Source organism: Apis florea, unplaced genomic scaffold (assembly GCF_048593485.1).
Source record: "Apis florea isolate Af1SG1 unplaced genomic scaffold, ASM4859348v1 contig_3813_pilon, whole genome shotgun sequence".
Lineage (NCBI taxonomy): Eukaryota > Metazoa > Arthropoda > Insecta > Hymenoptera > Apidae > Apis > Apis florea.
The window spans coordinates 370,538-390,181 of record NW_028256869.1 but is presented as its reverse complement, the minus strand read 5'-3'; the positions used below and the strand labels follow the sequence as shown (position 1 = coordinate 390,181).

The following is a 19,644-nucleotide window of genomic DNA, read 5'->3' as shown; positions in this document are numbered from 1 at the left end:
TTTTCATTTGACCGTCGAGTCCGTTTCTTCCCTCTTTCCCTTTTTTCGTCCCTCTTAGCGACCGGTCACCTGTTCCAAGCACGAATTCCCATAACGAATGCGTTCTCTCTCGATAACGACTCGTCCGTTACTTACTTTTACTCTACCACGCTTGAAAAATTTCGAAGGAAGAATTTACAAGGTTCGACGTGAGAAATTCAAGAGAAATTTGTTGTTAGCAACGATCGGTCGTTTTCGACCCACCCAGTTGAAAGATCGAGGCGAAATTTTCTTTCGTTCGTTTCTCCACGAGAAAAAGGGACGAAGGAAAGAAGAAACATGGGCGAAACCGCGCGTGTTCCGAGAAGCCACGATTTTCATTTCAAACCGTTATCGCCGAATCGGAGAGAAGCCGAGGGAGAGAAAAGAGGGAGAGCTTAAGCGTTGACGACAGTTTGAGAGATTCTCCGGGCATCCCGTTCGCGGCTAATGTACCCGTCCTCACCCTTCGTCGTCCTTTCTTCTCGAGTCGAGCCGCGACTTTAACGCCACGGAGGGAAATCCGCGCCTATCCCCTCCCCCCCTCTTTCCAGGAATCCCCCTTTTCTCGATACTACTTCCTTTCTTTCCTCCTTTCATACCTCTCTTGACTTTCTCCCCCTCTTCTCCCTCTCAACCAGAGCCAGATGCCGTGCACCCTCCTGATGAGATCCTCCTCCTCGGCGCTTTTCTTTCTCCTCGACTGTCGTCGAGCCCGTGCTCGCGACTGAATTCTCACGCACGACCAAGACCGGGCCTGCGATCGAACGTCTCGCCCCGCCAACCCCCCCGTGTTTGCGGTTGCTCGTCGACCCAACAACACCGCCGCTCTCCCTTTCATCACGATGATCGGCGAGGAGCGGTGTTGCTTATCGGTGGAAAACTCGTAATTGGAGGACTTCGCCTATTCTCTTTTGCAGTTGTTGTAGCCACACATACACACACACAGGGTTGACCGTGCAACCCCTATAAACGCGCAACTGGGCTCCTATTATTTGCCGATCAACCGTGATACGTCGGTACACTCGTTAACACTTGCCACTCTCCTCGCCCGTTTTACATGGCCGACGCTAAAGTATGCACCGCGTTCGAGCGCGGATGGTTTCGCGCGTTTCACCCGTGTCAATTATCGAGCAACGATGAATCGTTCTCTCGTTAACCGGCAGCAACCAGGCAGACGGTTTAAACGCGGCGGGTTATTTGATCGGCCCTTGTTGTATAAGCACAGCGAAACAAATTTCGGGAATTTTCGGTGATTTTCGAAGCAACGGGATGATGATAAGTCGGTGTGGGCGGGGGTGGTGTATCGCGACGAGAAGGACGCAGGCGTCGCCTGGTGATTAATTAAAACGGAGGTTAATATACGGGTCGAGGCGCGGGTTTAAGAGGGTTTAATTCCCGGGGGTCAACCGCGGGATACTTTTTAGCCGGTTGCTTCGGAGTCAACGAGCCTCGGTTTAATGGGCCAGACTTAAATCACGGACGCGTGTCGAATGAATTACCCATTATTTTTGCGAATAGAGAGAAGAGGTCGTTGTTTTCGCTAGCTTCTCCGTCCGTTTAATGGACTTAAACTCGAGAGGATCGTGGAAGACTCGGTGTTGCCGTTATTTTAAATTCGAATTCGAACCCTTTGTCGTCGTATGGTTGCTCTTACTAATGTAAATATATTTCTTGATTGTAACCTTCTTAAATATAAACACAAAGGGAGATAAGATTTAAATTTAGTTTAGTATCGTCCGTGGAAAAATCAATCGGCGGAGGAGGAAACGTCGGTTGAAGATGGTAAACCACGTCGGGAATACGTCCACGTCGTGGCGGAGGAGCGGCGCGTATCAATCTTTGACGGATCAAGCAAGTTTTGTGGCACCGCTTAAGTCCATGGTATCCATTAAACTCTCGTCAGCCAGGCATCCATCCATCGGGCTATGGACTTAAGCAACTTTGATGGAAGTTTTCCCGCTGGAAGGAAAATTAGATGACGGCGAGATACCGACGTGAAATCTCTCTCTCTCTCTCTCTCTTCTTTTTCGCTTCTCGATACCTCGACGGATTATGAATATTTCATTTTTTTTTTCTTCCCGTAGACGCGAAGTCTCTTTTCAAACCCAAAATCCAAAATTTATGCCGAAACAGATGCGGAGCGTACTCGACGATTCGAGGTTTTGGAAGACGTTCGATCGATTTTTCAGGCCGAGGAAAATTGTTGAGAAGAAAAATATTGTAAAGTTAAAATTGAAAGTTGGATTAAGAGAAAATTTACTACGATTTTCGATCGTAGTAAAAAAAAAAAAGAAGAAATGTTAGCTGATCTTTCTTTTCTTTTTTTTCCAGCTCTCGGAACTCGAGCAGCGAGTATTGGAAGCGGAGGGTCGAGCCGACGAGGCGGAGGACAAGGTGAGAATAAATTACAATCGCCATCGTGGAGGAGAGATCCCTCCTCCACTTTTTCTTCGAGGTACAACGCAACCGATCGTGCCTCTCGATTCTCGACTCGTTAGCCCGTTTCCTCGAGCTCGTAAATAGCAATTCAGGTCGATGAGAGAAATCGAAACGCTATGAAATCGGTTCTGCCTGTCTGTCTGTCGATGTCGTTGTTGGACGAGCGTCCAATCGATGTGTAAATGATCACGCCTGATAGCTATTAACCGGTGTCGCTCGGTTAACACTCGGCCAGCTAGCTCCAAGATACACCAAGGATAAATAATTAATTTAGCGAGCGATAACGACGTCTTTTCTAGCAAGACCTTCCTTTCCCTTCGAAATGACTCGTCTCGGCCGTTCTTTCTATATATATATATATATATATCGGATGTTGCGTTGTAAATTGCGTCGTTGCGAAATTCTTCTTCTAGAATTCGTTTAAAAATATCTCATTTTCTGGTCGTAACGAAATCGCGAAGAAGATTAATTCGTTTAATCGATGGTATAACGAAACAACAGCGCAGATATGTACACCTTTGACATTTTTAAAACCTTGTCCCCCGAATCTCCCTGCCTGGAAATTTCAAGTTCTATTTTGCGAGACGTGAAATTCGGTGAACCAGGTTAATTAGAAGTTCGTGCATAAGTTGCGAAGTAGAATATCCATATTCCGGTAGAATTAACGTCGAGCCCGGGCTCTTACCACTTGATCCTCCATCTATCAGCGTGGACGAAAAATTAAATCTTTCCTCCCTTGGGGGATTTATTTGAAAGGGCGCGTCTTTTATGACATTTTTTAAGAAGATTTAACGATTGTTTATTTCTGTTAAACGACGAGGAACGAGAAGTTGCAAAATTCCGAAAAAATATCATCGATATAACTACGTTACCGACCAGGGAATTCTCTATTCGAAGGGTGAAAAACCGGACGAAGCAGACTATCGTTTCCACCGAGTTCCTCATCGATTTTCTCCCTCGACCTTGCACCCCCATCGCTTGCCCTTTACCGACGGATAAATTCCATACGCGATGCGACCCTGACTTTGTACCAACGGTAGGTAGCCAATTTCTCTTTTCTACTTTTCACGATCTTTCTTTTTACGCGCTTCTCGATCGAACAAATCTCTCATCGATACAACACCCGCTTCGACCAACGCTGATTCCTCTCTTGCGTTCTCGAGGATTGATTCGAAACGTTATTCACAGAGTGTGCAACCTTGCCCTAGTTTTCTCTCTCTCTCTCTCTCTCTCTCTCTAGATATTCGCCGCTCCTCGATCTCAAATTTTCTTCCCAAACGATTCTTTCTTTTCTTTCAATTTCCAAAGCAAGTTATACGCGAATTTATATATTTCGAGGAGGGCGGAAGTTTTAAGTTTACTCACCGGTAGTAAAGAAAACGGGAGGTGGGGTGGGGGGGGGGGGAGAGGGGAAGTGAAAGTTGTTCGGTCGGTACACCGGAAAGATCCGGGGTGTCGGCAGGGCGCATGTTACGTCGCATTGATTTTTGCGGATTCGGGTGGCGCGAGAAAGACGGGGGGTGGCCACGGGGACGGGAGAAGGACGGCCAGCTGGGAGCGAGTGATGGACAAACGAGGAGAGAGCGTGAAGGAGAGCGAAGAGAGAGAGAGAGAGAGAGAGAGAGGAGGAGGAGGAGGCCTGTGCAATATGGCCGTACGACCGGCCGGGAACACGGTCGTTTTGTTATGACCTCGAAATTTGGGGGAAAAAGTCGGGCGTTGGTGATCCACGTGCATCCGCGTCGGCCACCGACAGACATCTCGCGATCGTTGGTTCTCTCGATCCTTGCTGGCACCCCCCCCGATCGCGACGGGGAGAGGAGGATCGGCCGGGGCAGCGGCGTCGACCAACCACCGCGTCCACGAGAATTATGGAGGCCGGCAGGTGACACCGATGAAAGGTAAACCTGTCACGACACACTGTGCGTCCACGCTATACTCGCGCCTCTCATCGATCTCCTTTAGTTTTTGGTAGTTAGCGCCTTCCAGCCATCGATTCCCTTACACTTGTCGCGTGCCGTCGTCGTTTCTTCATCGTTCTTTCGTATTCTTCGTGCGTTTTCTCTCGCTTTCTTAATGTCGGTATACTTGATACATTTGATATATCGTATCGTAAGTGAGAATTCTTAACGAGCTCTGTCTGTCTGTCGGTCAGTGTGTACAGTAATAAGTCCTTAACGACAAGGGAGGAGGATGATAATGATAAAGATGAATGGTGTGAGGGAAAGTGGATGACGAGTCATTCGTTGGAATCGAAAGTTGGAGGAGAAGAAGAGGTGGGACGGATTGAATCGAAACGAGATCGGCAAGTGTGAGTGGACACAAAGTGTCGCGAGGGAAGAGAGAAGAGAAGAGGAAGAAGAGGGGTTTGGAGGAGGACGACGCGGGTCGACTTAACGACCCGCTTTGACGGGACGTGTCGCGTATAGAATTGGCTTAACGCCAATTCATGAGTAATCCTCGTTTCCCGTGAGCACCCGCGCACCAAACAAAATAAAGGTACGCGCACACCCCGTCCCTTTCTCACCCCGTTCCTTTAAATATTTCAAAGCGTTTGTGGCGCCGGAACTCGTTCCAATGTTGCTGTTTCTTCTCCCCCTTCGAATCGTCCATCTCCACCTCCCTTTGAGCGCTGCTTCTGTAACTCTCTTCTCCGTCGTGCGATTCTTCGTTCTATCCTAGCCCCACGAACGAAAAATAGACGAATCTCGAGGATTATTTTATCGTGCGCCGAGAGCGAAAGAACGCTGGTAAAAATAGGCTTGAGAGAAGAGGAGCAGCTCGGCAGAATTTTAACTTTCGAATAAAATAACTTTCGAATGGTTACAAAGTTTAAATCCCGTTCAAATATCTCTCTCGACAATCTCTTAAAACTCGAATTTTCATTTGGCTCCACTCCACCTCCGAAATCTTCCAATCTTCTCTGTCATTCACAATTCCTCATTAACGTGGAAATGTACGCATTAGAACGGGCAATGTCGAGCCCTTCGGCCGACTACATATTTCTCACGCGTTCGTCGGTCGTTGATCCATTTAAGCCAGCCGCGGTCGTCTGTTCCCTTTTTTCTTTTTTCTTTTTTTTTTTTTTCTCTTTCTCTCGCTCTCCTCGTCTCCCCCGAACGAACGCAGCTGAATGAATGTTTCTACGCGTATACGTGCGCGTTGCACGGCAGTTGCTTTTGGCGGGAAGCCAGCCAGAATTCGACGATGCACCCGTGAGAGGTGATACCGCTTTGTCGCGTGTACGCGCACGTGCGCCGAGCCACCGTGAAAAGATAAGGGGACCAGAGGCCTCTCCAATGGAACCCTTTTGTTCCCCACGATCCCACCGCGTCCCCTTCGTGGGGAAATAAAAAATAAAAAACAAAGTGGCCGTTGAACCGCACTCCAAGAGAAACGCTCGGGATTTAAATCATTAGATGATTATAATAATCGGGATATGAAATCGTCCGATTTCGATAGAGTATTATCGGGAGGAGGGGAGGAAGTTTGACAAAAACGGAAAAAAAAAAAAAGGACGTGAGAATAATTGAATGGAAGGTGGCAGAAAGGAGGTGTAGATCGGCGCATGAGATTCGATTATTCTCCTCGCGGAGTTATTTCTAGGCGTTTCAAGTCTGTGTGGCGAAACGAATCGATAAATCTTCCGGATAGAGTTCTCGGACGCGTGCTGCTCGAGAAATCGTTCGATCGAATGATGAACTCGGTGTACCCGGTCATTGTCTCTGAATTAAACAGAGCTCCGGCTGCCAAGTTAGTTTATCTCCCCTTCTTTTGAAATTCACCGACTCGGCCGGTACGTTAAAAAAGACACGGTTGAATTTCACGCTCCATTTAATTCCTCGAATTCCTAATGTTTTCCCTAAATGCATAGCCAATTTCATCCAGCCGTCCCCTTTCAAAAAATTAAGAAAAATTCTTCGATCGCAATTTTACAATTTTATCTCGCGACAGGACTCTCCATCCCGAGCGTATATAATAACTTTCATACGTACATCTCGATTTGAAAAAAAAAAAAAAAAAATACTCGACAATCGTGATTCCACTGGATCGAATCTACGGTGATGAAAAAGTCCGCAGTCGAAAAAAGAAAAAACTCATCCCAAAAGTCCGTCGGAGGAATCAGCGTCGCTGTAAGAAGTCGTGCCGCGATCCAATCCATCGTAGAAACGTGTGGCGAGGAGGGCAGCGAGCGCAGGCCTGCGAGATACAAACGTGGAGCAGATCGATAAATCTGAAGACGCGGACGTGCAACGTGATCGGATTGTCGCGTTTTCGTTAGTTGGTCGGAGGCTGGTGCGGATCGTCTGTCGTCGACTGTCAGCCCCGAGTGACGTACTCGCCCCCCAAGGGTGGCACGCACAGAGGGCCTCTACGAATTCTGTCATTGGCTACGAGCCAACGTGACTCATCGGGCGCAGGAAAGGCCCGTACAGTTTACGCGTTTCGTTCAGTCCGGTTCGATCATCGACAACGCGAGCAGCGGCTATATCTTCCTCCCCTTCGCGCATCCCTTCGAGAAGAGGCCGGCTGCGATTATATTGTAGCAGGGAAGGGAAATCTCGTGTGGCCCTGTCCTCGTCGTGTGTGGGAGTGCCCTCGAGAATCGTGGGAGAGCCCTCGAGAGGAGAAGAAGGAACAAAGGATTTAAAAAGGTCGTTGGTCGATTATCTCATCGATCGATTATCATGGCCACTCGTAGCTCGGGTAAGGGAATCATCGTCTCGATAAACGTTTCTTTGATGAAAGGGAATAATTAAAATCCGGCCGATTTCTTTGGAGAAGTTTGCGAGGAGGGAAAAAAAGAATGCGAATAGTCGATTCATCGTGCGATTTTCGGGTGTGATGATGGTTTAAATTGTACGAAGGATGCGGCACGTGGGCAATTTACAGCGATACAGTGTGTGTGTGTGTGTGTATGTGGAGGACCGAAGAATGCAGAGATATCTGGGAAGATAATTCGATGGAATGACGGTGCTATTAATACTTCTCTGCCAGCGTTGTGTCTCGTTTCGCGTCTCAGCTTTGTTACTCGTCGTGCGAAACAGTTGCAGTCTTGTTTCGATCGTTATCTTAGTATTGTCGTATATTAGTATTGTCGTATACAAAACTCGTCGTATCTTTTTATTCTATTCTTTTTTTTTTTTCCCCATCCATTTTTCACATTTTCTTCGATCCCTTTTAACTTTTTTTTTAAATCAATATAGAAGAAAAACAGAAGACGGAAATAAAAGGTTGAATCCTTGACTCGGTGAATAAGGACGACAATGAAAACGCGGAGGGTGATCGATATGACTCGCGGAGCACATGCACTCACACGCGGTACACAAGGAGGAAAACATTGGGCCGGAGGATTTCTACGTTGGCGTATTGATTTTCTCGATATCGTTCTCCGTCTCTCTCGTTTCACTACCGGTTTACCGGACGTACAGAGTGCAGCGCTTACGTATCCACATTGTGTAAACGTGGATATCGATTTTTGACAGCTGCTGCGAAACGAGCACTGCCATCATCGTGCCAGAAAAGGGGCGCACGAGGTCCACACGCAACTCGCAACACTACACACACTCTCTCTCTCTCTCTCTCTCTCTCTCTCTCTCTCTCTCTCTTTTCCCTTTTCTCCCACTCTCTCTCCACTCGCTTTGTCATCGCTGTTTACTCGACGATCTCACGCCACGCGTCTCCGCGACTGCCATGCTTCTTCGATCGTACCGGAAACGTGGTACTCTCGCGTGACGCTTTTCGAGCCAACGAAATTCGTCCAGAGAATTTCGCCCAGTTTATCCATTGGAAGAGAAACTTGGAAAATAGCCTCTCTTCCAGAGAAAATTTTTATGGATACCGATCGATGCGTGGGTTGGTTTCGAATCGAAAGAGATTATTCGGAGGAAGGGAAGTTGAAACGGGAGTAGAGATTATCGTAAATTAAAAATCGAATTTAAAATGGAACGATCTGTAAAAATGAAATTGGTACAAGATCGTAAGATGTAAAATAAATTTGAAACGGATGATCAATTCGTATGGAATAACGATTAATAATACAGTGTGGAAACTCTCTGTTACAGGTACGGATGATGGAGGAGCGGCTAGTGAAGGGTGAATATTGCTTGAGCACATCCGGCGTTGGTTCTCCACCGCATTCGCTGCCGTCGACTTCCGGTACGCAGAATGACAAGATCGAGGATGTCCATTGTGCTTGTATCTCGAAGCTAGAGACACAGGTCGAGGAGCAGGTAAACGAAATGGAAACGAGTGTTTTTCGAATCGAAGAAAAGCACTTTGAATCTCTCTCCGAGAAATTGGAAATCCCCTCCCTCCCTCTTCGATCCCTCCGACTTTTCCCTCCGAGAATTCGCCGAGCGGATCTCGTTTCACACGCGCGCTATTTTGCAGAATAAGTGTTCCGATAACGCGTCGCGTTGCGTCACGAGGAATGTGATAAAACGATTCGCCGTATCAAATCCCGGACGAGATAAATCGACGATTTACGAACGATAACTATTAACTTTTGCAGAGGCAGTTGCGGCTTCAAGACGCGAGGCAGGTCGAGGCGAAAGCCGCGAGAATAAAGGAATGGGTGACCAATAAGCTGAGGGAATTGGAACAGCAAAACCAGCATCTAAGGGAACAGAATAACAAATGTAACCAACAGTTGGAGTTACTGAGAAATCACATAACCAACATCGGCCTGAAACCACCCGTAAGTTTTCTTATCTTTTCCAATCCAATGTTTTTCTTATCTCTGTCGATTTTTGAAAAACTTTATCAAAGATCTTTATCAAAAAAAAAAAAAAAAAAAAGAAATGCATATAAAATAATTTGTATCTTCGAAAAGATACATCTCTTTCTCTAAATGAAAAAAAAAAATCTATTGCAGGCACCCACGAGAGCGTCTCTGTCCCTGGAAGTAGACCCGACGTTGCGCAGACGATCGGAAAGCTTGGAGGGAACACCACAAGCGATACCGGAAAGCGTGCAGAGCTCCGTGGCGGAACCACAAGCCGGTACCAAGCACCGAAGACACCTATCCGCTTGCGGTACAATACAACGAGGGATTGCAACCACCAATATGGACTCAAGGTAGAATCTCGTCGCGACGCTTCATACGTGTCACACCTTCGTACATATAAACCTCTCGCTTATCGTTATTCGTGTAATTATTATTTTCGCTTCTGCTTGCGCGTCGTTTATCGGCTTGTAATCGTCGCGTAAATGTGTCTCGATTCTCCTTGGGAGGTCTCACGACGTGATAGCGGCGCCCGACTCTCGAAATTGTGGTACCCTGTAACGTCCTGAGACTTCCTGCGGGGATCTGTCGACCCACTTTGTCCTCCCTTGTCTTCGAGTATTTAAAGCTTTTTTATATATATATATATATATACACATATATATAAAGAATATATGATCCACATTAATTCTATTGGCACGAGTATATTGTTACGGGCCTATCGGTATAATATTTATCGAAGTGATTTGAATGCGACTGAATTAGTTCCGTGTTTTATTGCTTGCCGTTCTTTTTCCCATTCTAGCTTACTGTCGGAAGAACTCGCTGCGGCGGTAGAAAATTTGGTGATGCTGCCGAACATACCTGGAGTCTCGGAGACGAGCAGAGACAGTGGAAGCTCGGAGGCCATTCACGATTACGCGGAGATTTACACGCCGAGCAGAGAAGGGATGAATTGGGCCCAAAGCGCGCAAGGTCCTCGACCGCCTACCCCGCCTCTGCACCGATTTCCTAGTTGGGAGGCGAAGATATATCAAGTAAAGGATCGTTTTATATCGCGAAATGAACGAGTAATTTTGCAAGAAACAAAATTGTTGCGAGAAAAGAAATTTGTATTTTGCAAATTTTGTTGTAGGTAGCGGACGGTGGGCTTGGCATCGGTCCACCTACGAACGAGGAATCGGCACCTTCCACGATGACCAATACGACCAGCTCGTCGAAACATTCCCAAGCAACAGGACACAACTTGACTGCCCACAATTCTCAAGGCTATTGCGACATTTCGGTACCAGTCTACGCAACGGTCAAAGGTAAATCTATATTGTTTTTTTCTCGAATAATAGTAATTTTCAAAGATCAAGTTTTATATATATATATTTTTTTTTTTTTTTCATTTTTAGGGCGAGCCAGTCAAATTAGATCCATGCCTTTTGGCGACAGTTCTGACGACAGTTCGGATGGCGAAGAGCATCCTAATCAAACGGAAACCAATACGAGAATCACCAATAGTTCGTCGGACAACACAGACTCGTCACTTGGTAGCGGAAGTAGCCCGTCGAAGAGCGTTAAAACTACCAGCAGTCTTAGTCCCGCCAAAAGAAGCTCCAGCGGTTCTCCTAGCAAAAGCGTGAAACGTGGTAAGCATTTCAAATGTTAATTTTTAAATTTTGCATTTGTACATCCGACAATTCGGAGATAATCGTGCTTGCAGACACCTCTCTGGAATCTGGTTTATCGGAAGATTACGCGATACCTCCTGATGCTCTTAGCTCTACCTCCCTTGAATCTAGCATGCCTAGTTTGTTAATGCGAGTCTCCGGCGAGAGTCCAAAACGACAAGAATCTTTGGAAAAGACAGGCCATCTCGCAAAACTCGGTGGTAAATTGAAAACATGGAGGAAAAGATGGTTCGTGTTGAAGAATGGAGTGCTCACGTATTGGAAAAGCCAAAACGATGTAAATCGAAAGCCTCAAGGTCAAATTGTGTTGGACGAAGTGTGCAGGTAATTATTTAAATATTCCCTATTTTTCTTTATTCAATATTAAAGTTATATGGATAAATAGGTAATGTACGACCCTTTCAATAGGATAAATAGGGCGGAAGGTGCGGCCACATTTGAAATAGCAACAGGCAAGAAAACGTATTATTTAACGGCAGATTGTATCGCAACGATGGAAGATTGGATAAGAGTTTTACAAAACGTACAAAGGCGAAATGCAACGAAACTTTTGCTCAGCAAAGAAGATAATAAGCCTACGATACAGGGATGGTTGACGAAAGTGAAGAACGGGCACGCTAAGAAATGCTGGTGCGTCCTCATCGGAAAAATGTTCCTTTACTTTAAGTGCCCTAATGATACGGTAAGCCATCCAATGTTCTGGAATGCATCATTTAAAAATATAGATTTGTATAAATATTAACGATCCTTCTATTTTATTTTGCTTTTAGAATCCTATTGGACAAATAAATATGAGAGATGCTAGAGTGGAAGAGGTTGAACACGTGTCCGACAGTGATAGCGAGGAAAGGGACGCTGAATGTCCTCATGAAAGAACGATCGGTATTTTTCCTACTCATCAAGGTCCTACATACTTGCTGATGCCCCATAAGCAAGACAAAGACAATTGGTTATATCACTTGACGGTGGTATCAGGAGGTGGACCTAATGCAGGAACTCAATACGAGCAATTAGTGCAAAGATTGATGGAAACCGACGGGGATCCTAGTTGTGTCCTCTGGAGACACCCATTGTTACTACACACAAAAGAAAATATCACTAGCCCATTGACTAGTTTGACATCCGAAGCCTTGCAAACTGAAGCCATCAAGCTTTTCAAGGTTAACATGTATAATTTAAGAATATCGTATATCGATAATGTTACATATACGAAAAAATTATGAAATCGATATTTTTGTCCCTGTAGGCTTGTCAATTGTTCATGTCGGTGGCAGTAGAGCAAGCAGGCATAGACTACCATGTGGTATTAGCGCAAAACGCGTTGCAACAATGTATAGACCAGCCTGAACTACAATCTGAATTCATATGTGCATTGGTAAAGCAGACAAGTCGTCACACTCAACACCGTTTGGGCGTACAGGTAAAAAAGGCCGCCAGACTTGTGTCGCTGGGTACTGCGCGCGTTGTAAGTCCTGCTTATTGTTTAACAAACACTCTGAACCCTGTACCATTTTTACAGCCGACGTACATATATCGCATAATAAATTTTTTATCTATTGGCCGTAACGTTATTATCATGTCAATACGCAAATACCCAAAGGTATTTTAAATTTATGGTATATTTCAAAAATATTTTCTTGCAAAAAAAAAAAAAAAAGAAAAGAAAAGAAAATAAGTAAAATTGAATATACGTTTCTGAATAATCAAAAGAAATGGTACATCGGGTACGCTTAGTCAAGTATTATACAAAATAATCTCATTAAAATAGCGGTGAACTGTTTAGTTATCTTTATTCTTTTTTCTTTTTTTTCCTTTTATAAGGTAATTAACTCAATTAATTAATAAAACTAGTTGTTTATTTTTAAAACCAATAAAGTATTAATGACAATATTAATAATGATAATAATAACAATAACAACAATAATAACAACAATAACAACAACAACAACAACAATAATAATAATAATAATACTTGACAAAGTATTTAACAAAGAATGATTTTAGTTTTAACATTCATTCACATTTCATTTTCATTTGCTGCTTTACATGTGCTCTTCCTAGGCTATTCTAAAATCGCATGCGTTTTTTTCGATTCTTGGTTTTTTTTTTCTTTTTTTTTTCTTTCTCTCTCTCTCTATCTCTCTCTCTCTCTCTCTCTCTCTATCCATAGAACATCATCATGTTAAGTTTGTTTTATTTTTATTGTGTATAATATTTATACATGATACCCGATCACCTGTACCCTGATGCCCTATCATGTGAGCCGAACATATTTCGACAATTCATTCCTCTCATCGGAAATCAATCAATTAAACTCAATATTTCATCAATCATACTTTATCATCGATGCATTATCGGTTGATTAAATCATTAATAAAATAAAAGTAACATGATTTCGGAACTTGTCAAAATACGTTCTGTGGCACACACACTTGCAGAATGGTATGTTGGTGTACATAAAAAACCACACACAGAAAAACATCTTTTTACTAGATTGATTTTTTGTTTCTTTTTCCGTACGTTTTTTTGCTCGATAGCTCATTACAAAATATTTCTCTGTTTTTTGAATGCTGCTTAGAAAAATTAGTCTTTGATTATCTGGTCATTAACGGTTACTTAAGAAAAATAATCTAAAATAAAAGAAAAATAAAAGAAAAGAACAGTAACATTTAAAAACTCCTTACAGATTCGAACATCGTAGAAACGCGATTAGATCGACAATTTCATAAATTATTGTGTCGTTAAGTACAGCTTCGAAAAAAAATATTAAAAAGGAGAAATTTCAATCTAATTCATTCGTGACAAACGAATGAGAAAAAAATAGTTTCGAGCTGTAAGGTAGACTCACATGGCCTAAAAAATACAAAAGCGCTTCTTTCATCCACATTTCTTTTAATTCATTCGACTTATTACAGTTCATGCGTTTTATGTGATTAACACACATAGAGTTATGCGTTAATCAGTCCGATTTCGATTGCTTACATACTAACAGGCATTATATTATGACGTGTAACGAATAGAGTGTTTCATCAAGTTTAAAAATATTCAAATATTTGTGCCGAAAATTCCTCGTATAATTTAAGATGGATATTAAGAAGTCGATGAGCTGCAAAAATGCAAAGTTCTTTAAAATACGTTTCCTTGATTGTCCTGATAAAATAAAAAAAAAAAAAAAAAAAAAGCAATGAACGAGGACAATGGAGCGCGAATTATTAAAAAAAAGAAAGAAAAAGTAGTAGATTAGGTCTGGTTCAATCCAGGGATATAGTAGTATGCCAGCATACCATTACAGCAGCTCCTTCTCTGCGCCACGCAATCGCTGTTCACCTGCGATACGCAAAGTCCCGCGGCAAATGGCAGCGGTGAAAATGCGGACGCACAATCGACGGCCTCCACTTCTCACAGTCCTCCGCTCATGCAGGGCCATTCGACTTCTACGATTTTGGACTGCAAAACTAATCCCGCCCAGTACGTTCTTATCCAGGGATGGCAGCTGCTCGCGCTTGCCGTTTCTCTATTCCTACCAAGAAATAATCGACTACTCTGGTACCTGAAGTTACACTTGCAAAGAAATGCGGATACCAAGTAAGCGTTTTAATTAAAATTTGGATTTTAATTTTAATTAATTTTGAATATAATTGAATATATAAATTCTGTTAGAACGGAATGCGGCAAATATGCAGCTTACTGTGAAAGAGCATTGGAAAGAACGCTTCAAAATGGTGGAAGAGAGGTGAAACCTTCGAGAATGGAAGTTCTATCGATATTAATGAAAAATCCTTACCATCATTCCTTGCCACACGCGATACCAGTTCATTTTTTGAATGGCACGTATCAGGTCGTAAGCTTTGATGGTAGCACAACAATAGAAGAATTTTTAAACACCTTAAATCAAGAAATTGGTTGCCGAGACGTTCATCAATCAGGTTTCACGTTATTCAGTGACGATCCGATTGAAAAAGATCTTGAACACTTCATTGATCTTCAAGCAAAAGTATGCACTTTAAAAGAATTCGTAAATTAAAAATAAGGATTAATAAACTATATATACATAAGAAAAAATATTTTCACACGCTAATTTTTGTCATTTCAGCTTTGTGATATAATCTCCAAATGGGAAACTGCATTGAGAGAGAAGGGTTCGGGAAAATTCGAAAATACCAGAGTAATACAATTAACGTATAAATCGCGATGTTATTGGAGACAGGCCGCTAAAATGGAAACCGATAGAGAAAGACTTCTTCTTTGTTATCAAGTAAATCAACAAGTCGTACAAGGCAAATTTCCGGTAAATCGAGAACTTGCATTTGAGCTCGCGTCATTAATGGCACAGGTAAAATTACAAATCCTTTAAAACAACTAATAACAATTTTTTTAAATGAAAAAATAATCATGCAATGATTAATCGCTAACAGATCGATTTTGGAGAATATAACAATGACAAAGCTCGAGGAAGTGGCCCAGGAAGTAATCCGCATCATTTGGTGCTTCAAGCTTTGGATAAATTTTATCCCGTACGATATCGAACAAATATTACTGCCGAACAATTGAGGCAAGTGTTTTGTAAACAAAAAGGAATTATTAACAAGTATTATTTATATTTGAAACTGTGGATTTTTATTGTAGAGAATTGCAAGAGAAATTGCAAGAAAAATGGCTTGCATTAAAAGGTCGCAGTGTACTGGATTGTGTACGCATATATCTAACTTGCACTAGAAAATGGCCTTTCTTCGGAGCTACACTCTATCAAGCAAAGGTTAGTAATATTTTTACGAAATATAAAAAAAATAAAAAAAAAAATTATATAAACACGTTTGTCTCAGTTGAAGCAAACTGAACCAATAACCGTATGGATAGCTGTTTCCGAAGATAGTGTTACACTATTAGAATTGCAAACAATGGCAGTGATGTGTCGTTACAATTATGCAAATATAGTTACATTTGGAGGATGTTTGGATGATTTTATGCTGGTTGCTTGCTCTGATGAAGGTGCAGCTGAACAGAAACTCTTGTTTGCACTTTCGAAACCTAAGGTATATATCGAAACTAATTTAAAAAATTAAATTTCTAAATATTAAAAATATCACTTGGTTATATTTGTACAGATTTTGGAGATAACATTATTAATTGCCGATTATATGAATGCCTTGGGACATACTTTACCTGGTACTCCACAAATGAATACATTAACTCGTAATGGATCTCACAGATCCATAAAATCAACTTTACGACCCACAACTGGTTTGTAAAAATCTATATTTTATACACTTCGTTTTTATTTTTTATTGATAAAATAAAAATTAAATTAGGTTCAGGCTGTCTTCCAACGCAACCAGATATTTTAAAATCTACGCCAGATCACCAAAGACCTTAAAAAAAGACTGGTCAATGGGAAAAAAAGCAGGGGAATACAGCACTTGATTCACGAAAGTCTGATCCTATCATGGCACTAACTTTATACTCGAAGATACTACAGGCTGTATTATAAAAATCCGCGTAACAATATTCTGGACGACACTCAGCAACATGTGCGCTGTAGTTGATTTTAGTTGCATTTTGTGTAAATTAGAAATGATGCTTGATAAACAACATTTCTGTGTACATACCTGACAGCATGCAAAACTTCATGGTCCACGTTACGCGATTTGAACGTGGGTGACTGAAATTAATCGAAAACGATTTGCAACACTGCCTAAGTAAATTAGTATATCTGAAATTACATCGAATAGTTTCATTGAAAAAGCTAGAGCATTGTGCTGAAACTTTTTGCTACCGTATTTATATACCAAATTCAAAACATTTAGCGTAAGATAACTAAACAGAAGTGGTGTATTACATATGTATATAATTAATCAGAGTTACTGAATGTTTAGAAGTCTAGCACTGTCTAGAACTTATGCAGCGATACCTTTGTCTTTAATGTAAGATTATATCGACGAAATTTTTATTTTTTGCCAAATTAATTGCAATACAATAAGCTGTAATTAATTTGCAGCTATGAACAAAAAAAATATAAAAATATAAAAATTTTCAGATTTTTAATGTTTTATTTAAAATAACTGTACTTACTATAATTGTATATTTATATACAATATTTTAATTATATTATTCGTACAATGATCTGTTTTAATTCTAAAAATATCATATATATATAATCTTTTATTGCATCTATTAATTATTTTTTATATATTTTACAACTAATTTCAAAAAACAGTAGAAACAGTAAGTACAGATAATATTAAATATAAATCTAATTGAATTAAAGCTCAATCAAAAAAATTTTTTTCATCAGAAAGTGACATATAGAACATATTATCATATTATTTTGATAACAGCTAGTCTTATATTTTATATTTATTTAATGTTTAAACAAATAAGTTTGTTTTATAAGGACATGACCAAATAGATGTAATGGGAACGCGTTTTTTTTAAATAATTAATATCGTTCCTGCGATAACATATGTGCAACATTTTTGTACCAATTAAATAATAATCCCTTCATATATAGAAGTTTTGTACTTGCTTGATGTGTCCTACATAACTAGCAAATGTCTTCCTTCTCTTTAGTATCCAGAAATAAATAAAAGTTGAAAGTAGGGCTTTCGTGCAATATGTACAAGACTTCTATACTTTTATAATTCCTGAGATAGGCTGATATGACTGTGCCTCTCTGAGCAGTATAGACAAAGTAATTTTATGCACGGCTTTGTTTAGCGCATTGAAGATTTATATAAAATAAGAAACGATCGAACCTCAGATTACTGGGAGCAGTACAAAGATATGCAAGAACGACATTTTGTCTTTAATTTTTATAATACGCAATGAAATGCTATCATTTAGGTGCTTAGCACCTTTGTATTATGATGCAGTAAAAAGAGTCACTGATCTGTAAATATCACTTAGGTTTAAGTTTCTAAATATAATAGAATGAAAAAATGGCAGCTGATAAAGGCTACAATCGTGGTAGAAATTTCCTGCGATCATTTGGCTGCTACGGAATATTCTACTGAGCCTACCATCTTATATTTCTATTTATTATTTATTCGCATAAAACGATGCATAAAGGCACGAGCGGTGTACGCGAAAAGCATTGTACTATTGTACAGCAAAAGAAATAAACTGCTCGGATCTACACTTTAAAAGACTATTTATTTATTTTACATATTATATTAAAAACTTTATCATAATAATATTTTTTAAATTTCCCATAACTATATAGTTTAATTTATATTAAATCCATAGTAATATATTTACATTATTCAGTCTATTTCTTCAGGTCTTACAGGATGAGTTAATGGTATTACTGATTTTTTCTTTACATCTCTAGAAAGTGCCTTTCTCATATCTAAAAAAAAAATATATATAAAATATTTAATTTATAATATTTAAATAAATCTTTTACAAAAATAGTAATATTTTACATACCAAAAGCATCTTCATCTGGATTTCCATTATAATATTCTAAAACAGTTCTGTATACAATATATCCCAATTGCTGATACATTTTGATTGCTACTTTATTACTAACTCTTACAAAGAGATCTACAAAATATGCTTGCTTCCTACAATAATAATAACATATATATTAAAATATAAAATATATATTAACAAGCTTTCATTAAACTTACTTTTCTGAAATCTTCTCTAAAAATTCTATTAACATTGCAGCTAAACCTAATCTTCTATAATTAGGTGAAACTGTAAGAGCTGTTATATGACCATGCCAATTTTCCCCTTGTCCTTCTGCTTTTCCCATAACTTCAATATTAAAAAATAAAAAAAAAATTTGTGTTTCGTATTCAATATTTATACTTGAAATAAACGAAAAAAAAAAATACTTTAATTACTAATAAATGAATAAATTAAAAAAGTCTTACTATAACCCATAATTTCTCCACTTGGTGATTCTGCTACTTGAAAATATTCTGGCCAATGTGCTAGATAATATGTATAAAAAGAAAGTCCATACTATAAAGCTTAAAATTAAGAAAAATATATATAAATATATATATATATATATATATAGTTAAATAATAATCATATTAGAACACAAAATATTTAAAGGATACTGTTTCCGTCAGAGGATCTAAATTTCTAAAAAAGTAAAAATTTATAATAAAGTTATTAAAATAATACTTTATATTTATTATCTCATGTTTAGGTTAAAAGTTTACTAATACAGATAAATATTTTAATACTTACACATTATTAAACTTGAACAAATCATTACATGTAAAAGGTCTAAGAGTTGTCATGTTTTAAAAATTATGAAAACTTAAATAAATAAATGTAATTTAATATGAAGACACTATCAATTCCAAACACAGCCACATAAATACATCTAACGTAATTTACTCATCTAACGCCACAAGTCGCCACTGCATCACTGGGAAATTTAAAAATTTTTAATTTTATTTGAATTACATAATTTATAAATACTAATAAAAATAATATAAATAATATAAATATAAATAAATATACATATATTTATATATAGTTTCTAATATATTAATATAAAAATATAAAAAAACTTTCGCATATAATTCGAAAATTTTAATTTTATTAAAATTCTTATAAGAAAAAGATACAAGGCAAAATATTTTTGTAAAATTTAGAGAACTTAAACTAAGTTGTTTTATTACATTTGTATTTTTATATAGTATACTAAATATAATATAGTGAATATTAATATACAATCATGTTTAAGATGCAGTCATAAAACATGTCAAATTGAATAAGTAGATTTACGATAAAAATATGAAATGTAATATTTATTTC

At 39.6% G+C, this 19,644-nt stretch overlaps 2 protein-coding genes across 9 annotated transcripts in view; one reads left to right on the top strand and one right to left on the bottom strand.

Annotated features, from left to right (window-relative positions):
* The window catches only part of LOC100870484 (uncharacterized protein CG43867), a 74,296-nt gene extending 56,288 nt beyond the window's left edge, over window positions 1-18,008 (top strand). For 3 of the 8 annotated variants that reach the window (XM_012493425.3, XM_086917121.1, XM_086917120.1), the window contains 19 exons: window positions 2,353-2,415; window positions 8,526-8,693; window positions 8,975-9,160; window positions 9,338-9,540; window positions 9,993-10,224; window positions 10,323-10,497; window positions 10,588-10,824; window positions 10,899-11,190; window positions 11,275-11,548; window positions 11,637-12,026; window positions 12,113-12,331; window positions 14,159-14,451; window positions 14,527-14,860; window positions 14,960-15,199; window positions 15,282-15,418; window positions 15,493-15,622; window positions 15,690-15,899; window positions 15,972-16,107; window positions 16,176-18,008. In XM_012493425.3, coding sequence (XP_012348879.3) covers window positions 2,353-2,415; window positions 8,526-8,693; window positions 8,975-9,160; window positions 9,338-9,540; window positions 9,993-10,224; window positions 10,323-10,497; window positions 10,588-10,824; window positions 10,899-11,190; window positions 11,275-11,548; window positions 11,637-12,026; window positions 12,113-12,331; window positions 14,159-14,451; window positions 14,527-14,860; window positions 14,960-15,199; window positions 15,282-15,418; window positions 15,493-15,622; window positions 15,690-15,899; window positions 15,972-16,107; window positions 16,176-16,240 — 3,984 coding nt within the window. In that variant the 3' untranslated portion in view covers window positions 16,241-18,008. The remainder of the gene's footprint in view (window positions 1-2,352; window positions 2,416-8,525; window positions 8,694-8,974; window positions 9,161-9,337; window positions 9,541-9,992; window positions 10,225-10,322; window positions 10,498-10,587; window positions 10,825-10,898; window positions 11,191-11,274; window positions 11,549-11,636; window positions 12,027-12,112; window positions 12,332-14,158; window positions 14,452-14,526; window positions 14,861-14,959; window positions 15,200-15,281; window positions 15,419-15,492; window positions 15,623-15,689; window positions 15,900-15,971; window positions 16,108-16,175) is intronic. The other 5 variants (XM_012493430.3, XM_012493428.3, XM_012493427.3 and 2 more) reach the window with 5 other exon arrangements.
* Window positions 17,997-19,465, bottom strand: Naa20A (N-alpha-acetyltransferase 20 A). The gene is made up of 6 exons (XM_003698485.4): window positions 19,069-19,465; window positions 18,936-18,960; window positions 18,744-18,834; window positions 18,495-18,624; window positions 18,292-18,428; window positions 17,997-18,211 (listed from the first exon to the last, which is right to left on the bottom strand). The coding sequence occupies exons 1-6, from the start codon at window positions 19,119-19,121 to the stop codon at window positions 18,126-18,128; spliced, it is 522 nt and encodes a 173-aa protein (XP_003698533.3). The 5' UTR covers window positions 19,122-19,465; the 3' UTR covers window positions 17,997-18,125.
* Window positions 19,466-19,644: the final 179 nt, after the last annotated feature.